Source organism: Biomphalaria glabrata, chromosome 16 (assembly GCF_947242115.1).
Source record: "Biomphalaria glabrata chromosome 16, xgBioGlab47.1, whole genome shotgun sequence".
NCBI lineage: Eukaryota > Metazoa > Mollusca > Gastropoda > Planorbidae > Biomphalaria > Biomphalaria glabrata.
The window spans coordinates 12,359,804-12,373,406 of NC_074726.1; the positions used below are offsets into that span (position 1 = coordinate 12,359,804).

Consider the following 13,603-nt stretch of genomic DNA (forward strand, 5'->3'; position numbering starts at 1 on the left):
AAGTACATGTATGCCTAGATACAAGTAGTCTACGTGTAACTCTACCCTACAAGGCCATTTTGTTTCAATTTTATTTTATTTCAAATGGTACACAAAAAACAGAGACACACCCATGTATAATCGAGTCTTTTATGGAAGATTATGTAAGTATACGTCTATATTGGTCTCAGCAACTGAAGAACAGAGAGCCTAAATAACAGAGTGCTAAGAGATGATGTATTATTTGCATATAAATGCAGAAAATATTCTGATCCTGGCTCAGAGTTTGGCACAGAAGACTAGACAGATAAACACTGCATCTTGTGAACAAAGCAGAGAAGAAAAAATAAGCTTTTCATTAAAGTCAAGCTGGCACAAATGAGCAAGTTAGATACTGGCTAAAGAAAATGCAAAAGGGATTTCTAGAGCTACACAAATCACACAACTAGAAATGTCCTTCATAAGTAACAACACAATGGCAGCATTCACCAATGGTGAATTCAGTTCAATTAATTATAAACTTCATTTATTTTCTGTTAAACTGGCAGTGCCTTTCAATGATGTTCAAAATGTGTTTCACTGTCAAGAAATTTAGTTGGAAAAAAAATATTTTGTAGAAAATAATAATGATAATAAAGTTTCAATACTTTAGGTTCAACATACATATAAGGATTATTATAATTTCTAAGTGAATATAAGAGTGTTTATATATGGAGGTGAACAGAAACAGTTAGTGTTAATTTTGTTACATTTCTAGACTGATTTCAACAATCACTGCTCATTAGAACACAGTAAACAAAAGACCAATCATGCTGCATATTGTTCCTCTGATTTCACATATGCATATATGTTGGAGGGTTAAACTAGAGGTCAAGGATACTCACTCCCCATGGAAGCATTGAGGTCAAGGTTTACAATGTCAACTAGTGTAAATCAAAATATAACACAGAAAATAATCATCAAAGAAAATCAAAAAAAAAAAATGTGTTAAACTGGAAGTTTTCTGTAAAAAAAATAATTAATAAAAAAAAAAGAAAAATAGCAAGAAAAAAAAAAAGCTACTACTGAAGAGAATGTTAGTTTCAATTAAAAAGAGTCAAGATTAATGACATACAAATGTAATGTAAGCTCCTACGTTGCAAGTATTGCTGTTTTTTATATAAAAGTTATACATAAAACCTAAATAAGAACACACACAAAAACTGACAGATAATTTTTTTAAAACTATTCGCACAGTAGAAAATTAATATTATTTTGCTGTTTGTTTTGTAGATATAGAGAAAAAAATATTTGTAAGTTAAATTACACAATACTATATAAATCTATTCAACCATTTTTTCTTAGACATATATTCACATACGTATAAGACCATGATGGGTAAAACAGATTGACAAGAATGTATACAAAGAATTAAATAAGGCAGCACTAAAAAGCCCAAAGAAGATCTATGGAGAAGTTTGTTTCAAGACTAGAAAAGAAATTCTTTTTATCTTTGTTTCCTGACAAGCCTTGGAAGAAATCAAGTTGGAAAAATACAATTGATATAGATTTTTATATTTGTACAACTCCTTCTTTTAGCTTGCAATGGCTTCATACATTCTAGCTGGATAGACGCTAGACAGGTATTTCGAAAAATCGTTATAACAATTTTCCTTGAAATTTTGAAATTTGACAGTTTTTATATATATATTTTTAGAGATTTTGTTTTGTTTGACTTCATGTAGTCTTTCTGAATTGATGGCTATTAGTTCCTAGCCAAATTAAATCCTGCAGAATTGCAAGGAATGACAGCAGGCAGTGTTCAAACTTGATGCCCTTATAATGGTCATCCAAAGAACAAACCTTTGAAGATACTTATCAACAATGTTTTAGATAACTACAAATAATGCAATCAATAATAAAATAGTTTCCCTGAATCATCCCACTGCATACAGACTTAACATTTACAAGATCAGCTCTACCATCTTATAATTAATTTGAAGAGTAAAAAAAAAATGATTTATTTTAAAATAGGTTAAGATTTTCTTTTCCTTTGAGTTAGCAGAGAATTGATGTAGTAACTGCTGAATTAATGAAGCAATCTGGACAGCCCTTTGTTTTAGAATCTTTCGGATGACTCATGGTGGAAGAACGATTGTGTAAGCAATGGGTAATCAATGTGAATTCAGATAAAATTCACCAAAGAAAATAAAAACCACTCTCAAAAAAAAAACTTTAATTAAAAAACTCAAGAACAAATAAAACTTAAATGAAACAAATACTTTGAAACCATGAAGAACAAAGAGCCGCCATGATATGCAAATGTAGTGTATAAATAAATTGGTGAAAACTGTAAAACAAAGAGAGTAAAATGGGGGAAGAGATAAAGGAGTTTTTAACTGCTGCCAACTTACGACTTTCTTCCAATTCTTTCTCTGCAGCAAACACATAAAAAGTATAAAAAAAAAAAAAAAAAAAAGCAGAAAGGGTAGGGGGAAAAAAAAAAAAAATTAAGTGTTTTTCTTAAAATTCTTAATAACCAAAAAACAGCCAAAACATAAATCAAACATCTCAAAGAGCCAACCTGGCAAGAATTTGTGTTCTCTTTCAACCTTACATTCTAGTTTGTCTAAACTATTGAGATAATCCTAAAACTTTGAAAACCAAAGAAATTGTACTCTTGTAATTTACTGCTAATATAAATGATAAAACTATGACAAGTAGAAGAATCTTTTAAAGGTACAAAGTATAAAGAGCTAGCATACATCAATCTGCATTCAGCCTATAGTTAGATGCACATTATCCTTTCAATAGATGTAAAGCCCATCATGACTATGGCTTAAGGTGTGCTCTTTCTTGACATTTTTGCACACACACACACAGACAAAAATGTAAATATTTAACTCAAAAGCCAACTTAGAAATTATATGACTCAACTGAATGCAGGAAAATGTTACCAGTAAAACTCAAAGCTTAAATCATCTGTGATTGTGAAAAATAAATAAGGAAATTAATGAATCAGTTCAAACAGTTGAAAGTAATTTCTAAGTCTATTCTGGAATTTTAGGATGTATTGTCATTTTCAATTATTGTGTTTTCAATTACACACTAATGAAAGGTCTAAATGTTATGGACAGATTATTTTTTTTTTTAAATGTATATGAAACATTACATTAAGAATTTTGGTTCTAAGTGACTTAAAAATTAAATCAAGCTGGGTTTATAAGTTCCTGGCAGCTTGGGACTATTTAGGCCAGGCCAATCCCATATACCTGTTTATGTCCTGTATCTAGTCTTTTCTTAACTAAGTGATTATGTAAGATTGTTATTAAATAATGAAATAGAAACACTACAAAATATAGTTACTATTTTCAAATTGTGCAAGTACATTATGATTCTAAAAATAAATCTCAATGCTGAATCATATATTTAAAAGTATCTTTAGTTCACTATGTATCTTTTCAAAGAGATATTCTATAAAATAATTAACATGAACATCAGTTTGTGAGTAAATGTGCTACATGTACACAGCTAAATAACATTATTCATTACACATCTTTTCTATATCATTATTTAAAAAAAAAAAACTCTGCTAATAATTCTGTAGTTTTTAGGAGATTTAATTTTATTTTCATCTAGCTCGTTTTCATGATAACCAAATATAAATCAGAATTATTTCATTACAAGCACACTGTTGCTACAGTTCAAAGCTAATACAAAGCCAGGGTGGTAGGAGAAGAAACCAAAAAAAAAAATTATATATTGAAGATTTAATTGAAGATTTACAACATAAGAAACATCTCTAGCCTTGTGGCAATGAATACAGTGAAGAGAAAAGTGATTTCAATGTCTTTTAATTTAGCATTAATTTATCTTTTATTATTGATGAAGTAGATGTTCATGTTAAATTGAGTTCTGATTTAAAATAACTATACAAATAAATATGTAGCTGTTATATTGAGGAAATAAGTTCATTAAAAAAAATAAATTTTTTTTATGAAATTAAATTAATTGACTTTTCAGAAGTATACCATTTTATTTATATCATTTCAACTATTTGTATAATTTTCATATTTATCTGAATGTTCCATACAATGAAGTGGAATTCTCTGTGTTGCTAATATAATTGGATTAAATGTCTCTATAAAAATTGATAGAAATTTTATGAAATAAAAATGAATATAAAATTAAAATAGAAAGCTAACTACGTAAAATTGTATAAATTATTTTAGATTTTTATGGTTTAAGCTGTTAGCAACAAACTTTTTAAAAATTTCAACAAAAAGAATATATGATTAACACAATTGTGCATATATTTTTATCCAAATTGACAATTTCATAAGATTGTGTTTTTTTTTCAATTATAAATATTAGTAGAGTTTGTCTTCAAAAATTCTTAACATTAAAAACCAGATTTTTTAAGTTTCTTAAGATTGATTGCATTCTAAATGTATCTTACAAAATAAATATAACCTAGACCTATGATATTCTATACGAATTATAAATAATAAGACAACGAACTAGAAAAAAACTATTATGCCATACCTTTAAAACAAGATCCAGCTTTAGCCAGCAGCACTTCTGTCACATACCGCTTACTGCAAGGTGAAAACTCCTAGGGAAAAGTTATTAAGTTTCTATATATAAATACTGAACAATGAGCATGGGGCAAGAGGCTAGTCTAATAACATATTCATATTATGAATGTAAAACAGATTATTAATACAATAATAATCCTTTAATCATGTTGTTGTTTTTTTAAGTAAATAGATATCATTGTATATGATGATATTGCAAATTGGAAATATTTTTTTGAATTCAACTTCCAAAGTTATAATTTCTATAATTTCCACTATTTCTTAAAACTATAACAAGAGCTAAATGGTTAATGAATATTTCAAAATTGAGAAACAAACCAGGATTTTAAACATGATATTAAGATGTCTGCAGCCAAGCGCTTTACCTCAAAGTTATCTGGGACATAGAAATTGCCCCTAAGGTAACAGTTTCTTATTAAACAGAACTATGCGGGTCGACTAATTCTATACAACTTACATTATTATTCTCTTCATAACCACTGACGGCATATGGGAACATAAGGAACTTTCCCTTATTGAAAGAGCTTGGTGCGCACTCACTTGTTTCAGCATCATGCTCTGATCCCCAGTTGTGGCCTAAAGAAAGGACAAGGAAAACTAATTAATTATTTTTTGTTTTTTTTGTTTGGTGTAATGCACAAATTGTAAGACAAATTTCCATACGGACAATAAAGATTATTATTATTATTATTATTATCAAGTCAATTTTAAAAAATAGCCAAACTTCATGCTTCAAAAAAAAAAAAAAAAAAAAAAGGACTATATTTAGCAAGTAAAACATATTTTAGTAAAAAGCTAGATTTCATTCTTTTAAAAAAAAGCACTAAATTTAGCAGAGTAGAACACATTTTAAAATGTATTGACAACTTACCGAATTCTGGTATGTCCAAGAGTGCATGAGGAGAAATAAAATGAAGAAAAATGTATCCATACATATTAGTTTTAAAATTTCTTTAACATATAAAGGGAGACATAATATTTGTAAATGAACTGATTACAAAATGTTATGGACAAACTGTAACTGATGGTGAGTGCAAGACTGAAGCAAAGTTCCAACAACTAAATGTCTAAAAATAAATAACAATGTCCATAAACATTGATGGTGCTCAGTTTAAATGTGGTAAATGTACTTCTCTTCTTTCACTGAATACAACTTTTTTGTATAGTGTTTATATTACTAGCTATGATTTTTCACAGCTTTGCTGATTTGTTGTTGTTTTTTTCATTCTGTTTTGTTTTTGTTACATATAGAAGGTGTCTTTGCTGTTTTCATAATTCTTAAGAACTTCTACAAAATGCATGCAAATCCAATCAAAGCCTCATGGTATATCATGTTAGAGTAATTAGAGACCAGAGGGGAGAACTAGCCGGATATGACCCATGGCCAGAGGGTCTTAGATTGGTGTTATTGATCTACTGGATTGGATCTAGATTTATGTCAAACATGGCTAATGCTCCCTTCACATTTTTTTTATTATTTTGCCATGAAAATAAAAGTAGAGTGTGAAAATGGGTTTACCCGTTTAGCTGACAATTTAATATCAAATGGGTTTACCCAATTTTTTAAAAAGTTAAGTTCTTTAATTGAGATAAATTTATTTTTTTGGGGACAATAAACATACACTATGGTCTCCACCATGATCTAAGGAACATTTATACCAAGTTTTATCAAGATTGGTCAAACGATTTTGATTTCTATGTAGGACATACATACATACATACATACTCCTTACATTCTACCTTATATATTATATCTAGATATAAAATAAATAGATTCTTTTTTTTTTTTTAAATCTAGACTAGATCTAGTTATGTAATGGGCTCTATCAAAAGCAGTAAACTATTACTACTATTAGACTTAGTAGATCTAGATATAGATCTAGACTGTACTTGTTTTGTTGTAATTGTGAACTTTTGTACATTAAGGTAAAAAACTGAAAATTTATCTTTCAGAAGATAAGAAGGAATAATCTTGGCCAATCAAAAAAAAAAAAAGTTTATTTAGATCTAGAATTTAGATTGTCCAACAAAAGGAACTCAGGCTATACTATAGTCAAAATAAAATACAGTGAAAATGGGTGCCCAATTATTATTATTACATGTAAATTCAAATAGTATTACTGCGCTGTTCAACTCAGCAATATTTATGAAAGAAGCAATTGCAATCGTTTTAATCTGAGGCAAGATGATTTGATGACCTAAATCTAGTAAATTCTCTTGTCTCTATAGAGTTGGGAATTTTGTTTATTTAAGGGCCCTCTGGTTGTGGTAGGGCAACTTCTACTTCCAAGATCATCACAATTATCTAAGAAACTTTCAAGACATCTTTCATCAAAATTGGTCTTTAAACGGTTTTGATTTCCATGAAAAATATAAATTCATACATACACTGCACCTTTAAGTCTACAAACATTTCAATTTTATCTTGTTAGAAACTGCATCACAATCAAGCCTATCATTCAATCGTTGTGATAGTTCAGTTAAAAAAGATAATCACCAAAGTAGAATACAGACAAAATCTAATGTTAACAACCAAAAAAAAAAAAAATATTAAAAAAATTGCTGAATGACCAATTTAATTTACCATGGGCAGTAACCAGCACTGCTTCCTGTGTTAGCATATTATTTCCCTTTGTGTTCATTGTAGAACTGAATCCAGTGTTGTAAGCAACTTTGGAACTGCCTATTGAAACAAATATAAGCATAAAATATATGATGTGATAATAAACTGAAAAAGTTACTCAAATAACTAGGACAGTGATTGATTTGCACTTTAAAAAAAAATTAAATCTAAGTATCAAAAACTGAGAAAAATTAATATATAGGATGTTACCATCTTCTTTATTAAAGTAATGTCTGTATAATATAAGATAAATTCCATAAACAATCTGTTCCCCCTGTTCCTTATGGACATGTGTTAGTTGTATAACCTGTATAATTTACTTTCAGGATTTTAACCAATTGTTTTCCAACAACTATGGGAATGTTCAGATATTAAATAACACCAAAAAAATCACTCCTCTCCTTGTAACATTTTGTAATAAAACTCCCTCCTTCTATAAAGAGCAACATATCAAAAAAATTAAATTAAAAAGACTTATTTATTTATTACTATTTTCTAAATTTCATTTTTCATCATCATTATCTATAAAAATGATGGTTAAAGTATCACCTTCTTCAGCGCAGTTTTTTTTTCCATTATTTTTTTTAAACCTGTGTTATAGCCCTTAAGGGAAATTGGACCCACAAAATTCAAGGGACCACTTTACCTGTTATTACATTTAAATATATATTTTTTTATTACATAACAAATTTTCAGACCCTTCCTTCCCATTGTAACAAATTTGTATACACTGCCCCCCTTAGTCATTATGTAACACTCAAAGGTTCCCTGTGAAGATGGATGTTGTTTCAATTTTGGTCAATGGTTAACAGCGACTGAAAGAGTGAACCCTTGTTAAGTTCCACTTTAGAGAATCATATTGCTAGCTGACATTTAATAATACTACAACTTATCTGTTGACTTGTCATAACAGGGATACAATGACTAAAATAAAAAAAACAACTGACCTAACTGTGAACAAATTCCTCCAGTAGAAAACTTTCTAGGAGAAGCTATGTAGGCCAAGCCTAGTACACCGCCATCAAACTTACGATGTGTGAACAGATGAGCCAGACAAAAATTTGTCAAATCTTGATCCAGACCAAATTGCTAGCAAACAAGAACAATAATAATAATCAAACCAATTGAATAAAATTAAAATTGTTTCTGACCTCTTTTTAACTACCCCAACATTTGAAGGAATGTCTGCAGTTTGTAAAGCAGCATTAGGCTTATGTGGGTTTCTCATGTGGTAATAGGATCTACTCTAAATGAATATTACTGGCAGTTAAAAAAAAAGAGTAAAGTTCAAGTTTCCTATGAGGAGTCAACTAGATATCAAAAGTTACTTGCTTCAACAATAAAGGTCATTAATCCAGTCTAATCTGTTAGTACTAGTACAGTCAAGCCATATTCACAAATCCATACAGCAGTTAGCTGTGACATTATTACTAAATTTCAGATCAATGGAAAATCACATACGTAAATCATGTTTTAATTAATATTTAATTGAGGTCAACTCAAAAGTTGCTCAATTAGGTTCTAGAAAAAGGATAAAAAGGAAAAATCTTGATCAGAGTATTGTAGAACATACAAAGGAAAAAGTATAAATAGATAACATTCACTTAATTGGGAGGATTGGAGTTGTGATAGTTAAAAGTTAATTTAAAAACTACGAAAGCGAATTCAGTTGAAACTAATTGATACCTTTTCAATCTCCTAACCTCAATAGCTGTTATTTAAAGCTTTTTTTGAAGCTTCTTTCTAGTAGTCATAATGTAATATGGGGAATCTTTTCTGTGGCTTTAAGTACTCATCCACTTACCTTAAGCAGAGCACTATCAGGCCAGTGGGACTGATCCATATTATAATGCTTATTGTTAGAGTGGAATTGTTTTGGTTCTGTACTTTCAGTGTGTATTCTCATCTGTCAAAACAAAAATATCAATAATAAATTTGATAGAAAAAAAACAACAATAAAATAATAACAACTAGAATTTAACATGTGATCAAACCAAAAAATGCTTTGAATAAAGTAACTCATGTAACATTATTATAAAGGTAAAAAGAAGCAATTCCATTCATACAAGACAGACAGACCTCCTTAATCTGAATGTGAAGTCCTGTAAGCTGCCTCTCTTCATTCCAAACAGTTTTTTTAAATATTGAGTTCACTTTCTGGATTGTCTGAACCTAAAGTAATTAACACAAAAAACAATTCATAAATAAAGTTTAATCAAAATAAATAAATTGTAAAGTCATAGTAAGACAAAGTGGCACATTGAGCAGATGAAATGTAGCCCGGTAATTTCATATTTTCAGAATTGAATGTGGAACTTGAGACCTCTAAATGTCTCCATGTGGAAATATTCATAATGCAAACATGAGCATACTTTACCCACATGGGCACCCACACCCTATGTCAAATATGTTTTGTACTGGAGCCTTTACTCCATAGGTAGTGATGGTGGCAAATTCTTACTCGCAGAACAGGAAAAGGAGGTGGGGCCAAATGATAATCCTATAACAGTCATGATTAAACTTTCAGTTCACTAACTTAAAAGAGACATTAAGAAGCTCTTTTATTGGTCTAAAGGTCTTTATAACTGACACTTTCAGAAGTTTATCAGTTTCTCAGATCAAGATTTAAAGAGTAGTTCATTTGTAAATACAACTAACAAGCCTTTTTTACTTTTCTAGAATTCATTTCAAATATACATTACTGGGCTGATTTTAGGACAACCTAATAGCCAAAATATATCAAACCCAGTCATTCAATGGATTGAAATTTGTCATCCAAGCACTTTACCACAGCTTCTATAAGAACATACACAACAGTAGTAGAAAGAAGGGTGAAAGTGCAACAGCCCCTGGTGATTACAGATGCCCAACATGTGACAGCAGCTGCACATGTGTACCAAAGATTGACCTGTTTAGTCACACAAGAAGTTTCAAAGGGTAAAGTTCATCTCTTAAGATGTAAAATGCCACAGATTATAAAGACATGGTAACAAATGTTCCACACACACAAATTTACGTGGAGATGAAGATATAAGGCAATAATAATAATAATTTCTCTGAATATGTTTAAGCAATAATAATAATAATAATAATAATAATAATAATAATAATCTTTATTATCCGTAAGGAAATTTGTCTTACAATTTGTGCATTACACCAAACAAAAAACATTATAAGAAACCAAAGTGTACATTCACACCAGACTCACTCATAATTTACAATAGATTAACTGATGCAGACGGTCTTGCTAAAAGTATTTTGCAAAAAGTGGTTGATAAGTGTTTTTTTTTTAATTTGTAACTAAATTGTAATGTAGATTATCTTCGGTTGTGAAAATGTAAAAATATTTATAAGTACTACCAAAAATGTCACCAAAGATTGACCTGTTTAGTCACACAAGAAGTTTCAAAGGGTAAAGTTCATCTCTTAAGATGTAAAATGCCACAGATTATAAAGACATGGTAACAAATGTTCCACACACACAAATTTACGTGGAGATGAAGATATAAGGCAATAATAATAATAATTTCTCTGAATATGTTTAAGCAATAATAATAATAATAATAATAATAATAATAATAATCTTTATTATCCGTAAGGAAATTTGTCTTACAATTTGTGCATTACACCAAACAAAAAACATTATAAGAAACCAAAGTGTACATTCACACCAGACTCACTCATAATTTACAATAGATTAACTGATGCAGACGGTCTTGCTAAAAGTATTTTGCAAAAAGTGGTTGATAAGTGTTTTTTTTTAAATTTGTAACTAAATTGTAATGTAGATTATCTTCGGTTGTGAAAATGTAAAAATATTTATAAGTACTACCAAAAATGTCATTAAGCAGACATATTTGGTTACCTTTTCATTCCAATGTGGCTTGAAACTATTGCCAGACCAAACATTATGAATAAGTGCATACAATTGTATATTAGATTGTGTTTTTAGATTAATTTTCATCAATTTTAAGGATAACTGAAATTAATTTTTTAAACTAAATATTGGGTTATTGTCACTAGTTTAGTACATTCACTTAAAATTTGGCCTGATAGTTTTTTTTTGAGGTTTATGAGATGTTCATAAGGCTTTCCAATGTACACAGCCACCTAGTGAATAATAAGTGATATAAAGACCCAGCGGTATGTCCAATAGTTCCCATCATGCTATGTTTATATGTAAAATATATTTTGTAAACCCCACACAGCTGCCATTCGTTTGTAAAACCTGCAAGTTATATATGCGAAAATACAGTAATTAGACCAATTCTTAGAAAATTATAACACACAGCTCACCATAACAATAAAGCAACAATTTAAAAAGCATCAGCAAGGAAATGAAACCAAAACTTTTTTTTTGCATTGTTTAAAAAAACAAGAAAAGAAATATTGTGAAATTAGACTGAAACTCTAAGGCTGCTTATGATAAAAGTTTACTAAAAGATTACTATACATACTTACAAGATAATTAGCTGTCTGGTGAGGAAACCCCCCGCCAGGCCCATTGAAAAATGTGTAGTCTGCTACAGCAATGATGTGGCATGTGTTTAAAGTCCAGAGTGATCTTTTTGTCCTGCTGTGTTCTGGAATTAGTAGTAAACTGTCTTATTAAAATATATTTTTACAAAAATCTAAATTAAAATTATATAAACAGTCACATTGCATATAAAGTAGAGCTCAACCAGAAGCTAAAAACAACAGTTTCTAAGGACAGCACCTTCACTTAGCATATTTCAATTAATAATAAACCTTATTTGAAACTAAAAAAGAATCAGACTATGATTAGGAACTTAGGGATACTCAGTTGTACAGCTTAGCTCTCAATAAGCCATTATTTCTCATTAATGTTTTGTTATATTTTAAACATAATCACAAAATCTGCTTACAAGCTTTAAGAAAAATGACATTTTCCTGTAAATTATGTGTCTATATTTCTTCCTGTAAATTAAAAGTCTATTTATCTTCCTGTAAATTATGTGTCTATATTTCTTCTTGTAAATTATGTGTCTATTTTTCTTCCTGTAAATTATGTGTCTATATGTCTTCCTGTAAATTATGTGTCTATTTATCTTCCTGTAAATTATGTGTCTATATGTCTTCCTGTAAATTATGTGTCTATTTTTCTTCCTGTAAATTATGTGTCTATATTTCTTCCTGTAAATTATGTGTCTATTTTTCTTCCTGTAAATTATGTGTCTATTTTTCTTCTGAAAATTATGTGTCTATTTTTCTTCCTGTAAATTATGTGTCTATTTTTCTTCCTGTAAATTATGTGTCTATTTTTCTTCCTGTAAATTATGTGTCTATTTTTCTTCCTGTAAATTATGTTTCTATTTTTCTTGAACACAAACATAGTAAATGAATGTGCATCACCAAGAGTCTACCACTAAATCCATGACAAAAACCAAAACAAAATGAACCAGACACTTACCAGTCTCACTATCTCTCTCATTATGCAGGTGTTCATCTGCCATGTGCTGCACTGGTTTCAAGTCTGGATCATCTTCAGGGTGAACCGCTCCACAGACTTTTATTCTAAAAGCAAACGTTTCTTGTTACTGATTGGGATGATTATAGTATAGTCCTCCTTATCTTAATAACTTAATCAAACCAGAATGATAAATCTTTCATAAGAGGTCACAAGTTGGGATTTACTTATTAACTCAGTAACTTTATAAAACACCACAATGAAACCATTACTTACGAGTCATGAGTTTTGTTCAGCTCTGGGAATAAGTTATTCCATTTTATATCTGAGTGTCTATAGACTATCATGGAGTGATTATCTGAAGGTGGCAAGTGACGCCAAGATGGCTGGAGAAAAAAAAACAGCGATTACATTGCTATTAATAATATAAGAGTAAAGTTTCCTTTAAAAAAAAAAACACTTAGAAACCTAAGGGGCAGCCGATGCAATGTCCATCTATTTTTATGAGGGAATCAAGACACCATCAACAAATGTAAAAAAAAACTTTCACTTAGAAACCAGTTGTTGTTTTAGCAGTGCATATCTTCACTTGCTAACATTTATGATGTCATCATCATCATCACTCCTTTGAGTTCCTCATGGAACATAGGGCCTCGACAAAAACACGCCACTCTCCACGGTCTCTTGCTAGCTTTTTGATGGTGTCCCAGCTCTTCCCGGTCTTCTCTGCTTCTTCGAGTACACTGCGTCGCCATGTTCTTTTTGGTCTTCCTCTTGTTCCCTGGGGGTTCCACTCTAAGGTCTGCCTAGCTCTGTTGCTGGTATCTTTTCTAATGGTGTGACCAATCCATCTCCACTTCCTCTCTAAGATCTGCACTTCTATGTTTTTCTGTCCACTCATCTCCCACAGTTTGGTGTTTTCTACTTTGTCATACCAGTGTATTTTTAGGATATTTCTCAGGTATCTGTTGATGAAGGTCTGTATTTTTTTTTGTT

General features: G+C 30.0%; 1 protein-coding gene across 1 annotated transcript in view; it reads right to left on the reverse strand.

Annotated features, from left to right (window-relative positions):
• LOC106057282 (ADAM 17-like protease) overlaps positions 1 to 13,603 on the reverse strand; it is a 42,630-nt gene that overhangs the window by 16,142 nt on the left and 12,885 nt on the right. The window contains exons 5-15 of the mRNA XM_056014476.1: positions 12,884 to 12,993; positions 12,611 to 12,714; positions 11,641 to 11,762; positions 9,259 to 9,351; positions 8,984 to 9,085; positions 8,127 to 8,268; positions 7,141 to 7,239; positions 6,755 to 6,760; positions 5,014 to 5,132; positions 4,504 to 4,573; positions 864 to 902 (exon numbers count right to left, since the gene is read on the reverse strand). Coding sequence (XP_055870451.1) covers positions 864 to 902; positions 4,504 to 4,573; positions 5,014 to 5,132; positions 6,755 to 6,760; positions 7,141 to 7,239; positions 8,127 to 8,268; positions 8,984 to 9,085; positions 9,259 to 9,351; positions 11,641 to 11,762; positions 12,611 to 12,714; positions 12,884 to 12,993 — 1,006 coding nt within the window. The remainder of the gene's footprint in view (positions 1 to 863; positions 903 to 4,503; positions 4,574 to 5,013; positions 5,133 to 6,754; positions 6,761 to 7,140; positions 7,240 to 8,126; positions 8,269 to 8,983; positions 9,086 to 9,258; positions 9,352 to 11,640; positions 11,763 to 12,610; positions 12,715 to 12,883; positions 12,994 to 13,603) is intronic.